Genomic DNA, 2,574 nt, shown 5'->3' with positions numbered 1-2,574 from the left:
TTATTCATAGGAGCATTCCATCGTACCGTCTTTTACGGCAGCTTCTAACACACGTCGCCAATTTTCATAAAATGGTGCACACCGTAGGTTCGGCTCACCCAAACGCATCTTTCCGGTGAATAAAAATGTTCCCGCACCGTGTTGAATACCGCAATGATTTGGCGCGAAGATATGTCCATATAATAAACTATTAGAACGGATTGAAGGTGGGGATTTTTGATTGGTCAATTCTGCACTTCTCTTGACCCTGGTAAATAGGTCATCTGAACTCTGTCTGATCAACTGATCTACCTCCACACCGATCCTGGTTTTATCTTGCTGTGAATCTAGGGTGACTTCTGTCATACTTCCTACCACAACTGTAAATAGAAAATACACCAACGTTAAGATGGAGTTTTATGTTTCTGCACCTGATAATGAATAATGATAATGAATACAGGCAACACTATGCAGTGTGTTATAAGGGAATTCTTTCGATTCCATCTTGTCGAGTGATCTTTAACGTGTAGCCTACAACCTATAGCTCTTGTATACCCGTAGCTCTTGTATACTCGTAGCTCTTGTATACCTGTAGCTCTTGTTAGTTGGAGAAGCGTCCGATATGTCTTCTTAAAAGTAAAAAAGGCCTGCGAAAGTCTCTGAAAGATTATAATTAATCTATTGTTTTACCAAAAGCTCTATATCATTGTAAGGATTATCATAAATCCACTGTAATCACGGTAGTTATATTGCTATGTGTTTTATACTGATGACACTCTATGTCAAAGAGAGAGTAATTCACATATTTTCATCCCATATATCACGGTTTGACCTAAACTTAGAGAGTGAGTAAACAACATAAAAATAACATTTTGTTTCGCCTATCAGATATTCCGGTATGTTGAGCGTTCCTGTATTATACACGACGTTTGGAAATAGTTGAAGAATGTCTCTTTCTTAGCTATGTGAAATTTGTGAGGAAAAAGATGAAACGGCGAAAAGATGAAACCCAGTCGCAGAACTATGTCAGATGTTCTTTATGGATGATCATGCTCTATATCGTTAGCAGCGACAGTCACAATTTAGCCTATTCTTAAACATATAATTATATCTTTATATACAATTGCTTGGAATGTTCTTGATATATATATATGAATATAGACACAATGATCCTTTGAAATTAGGTAAATAGTCTCCCCGCTGGCTTTAATCATCGTCGATAAAAAAGGTATATTAATGATAACAGACCCGGGGCAAAATTCGACATTTGCTGCGGTACCATCAAAGACCTTGACCTTAAACTAACAATCCGGTAGGCTCTATAATCCATTATAATATTTGACTTCTTTTAATCATGAATGAACTTGGGTAAAAGTCCAGCTGAGAGCATGGCGCTCTGGAATTTCTTACAGGAGAAAATAGTTTGTTTTTTGTGGACACCGTGTCGTCCGGCCAATGTCGAGCAGACGTGAATTGTTGACACAGACAATACGTCGGTGCTCGTTTTAGAACATAAAGGCTGTAGATTTGTTTAAAGAAGGAGCCAGAATCGACTTGAGACGGAAATTTGTTTGAGGTGATTACCAAAAGATGTGAAGGAATTTAGAAAATAAAGGTGAGAAACTGGATATAGTTTAATTTCGTCAGACGACATAAGTTCTTCGATACAGGTGGTCGGTCATTACGTCAGATAGTGTGACTTCCGTTCGTGACGTAGTGACCTTCCACCATCTTAACAACCGTGTTCGAACATTATTCTAGGCTTAGAATTAGAAGGAGAAAAACCGATAACAACTAATCAAAACCACAATCCATAAGCTTAAGTCTACATCAACCAAGGTAGACATGAAACCAAGCCAAAACTTGTTTAAATCATCTATTATTCAAGATGGCGTCACTTCCGTTCGTGATGTTAGTTTCCTCCAACATCTTACCTCCCTGTTACTGTCCCAGTTGTAACAAGTTGTACAGGATGTGTATCTAAATCCGATGAATCTAACAGTTAACAAGTTAACACTGTGAGATAGAGATTATTCTAATCCTCTTTGTCAAAGTGGAATTTTACGTCACTGAGTCAATTCCAATAACAAAAAAATACAGTCAAATGCAACGGAGTTCTTTCATCTTTTACCACGTATCCACAAAATAAATAGATATAGCCTTGTGGGATGCGGTTTTACACTCGTAATCAATGCAATTCCAAAGGTAAGAAAAGTATTCCAAAGCAAAGGAGTTCGTAGGGTATTTCCCCAGATTCACATGGGCATTATTATAATAAATAAAAAGAAACACTTACCGAAATCACTGGTACAGAATGATATGATTAGTTCTCTCTCATCACAAGGACGACATTCTGAAATATAAATAGAAACATATTGAGTTTGCAATAGATATACATAATTACTATTGAAACACCTGATTCCACCCTAGGTAGCTCGGTTTTGGCAAGAGTCGAGCGTATAATATTTATAACAATTGATCTACCTTTTGTCGGCAAAAAAAGATAAGTACTTGTTCCTCAGATATGAATTTGTTTTGGATGTAGAACACAGGGATTGCAATAAATTTGACACATCAGTTATGAAATCGGGAGAA

At 37.1% G+C, this 2,574-nt stretch overlaps 1 protein-coding gene across 1 annotated transcript; it reads right to left on the bottom strand.

Annotated features, from left to right (window-relative positions):
- Window positions 1-2,330, bottom strand: LOTGIDRAFT_110513 (hypothetical protein; the record flags this gene model as incomplete). The annotated part of the gene is made up of 3 exons (XM_009047150.1): window positions 1-230; window positions 270-359; window positions 2,276-2,330. Coding segments are annotated over 3 exons (375 nt in total), but the record flags the coding sequence as incomplete, so codon positions are not given.
- Between the last annotated feature and the right edge of the window lie 244 nt (window positions 2,331-2,574).

This window comes from Lottia gigantea, assembly GCF_000327385.1.
Source record: "Lottia gigantea unplaced genomic scaffold LOTGIsca_11, whole genome shotgun sequence".
Taxonomy (NCBI): Eukaryota; Metazoa; Mollusca; class Gastropoda; family Lottiidae; genus Lottia; species Lottia gigantea.
Note: the sequence above shows the minus strand (reverse complement) of the source record. Positions and strands in the feature narration are given on the sequence as shown.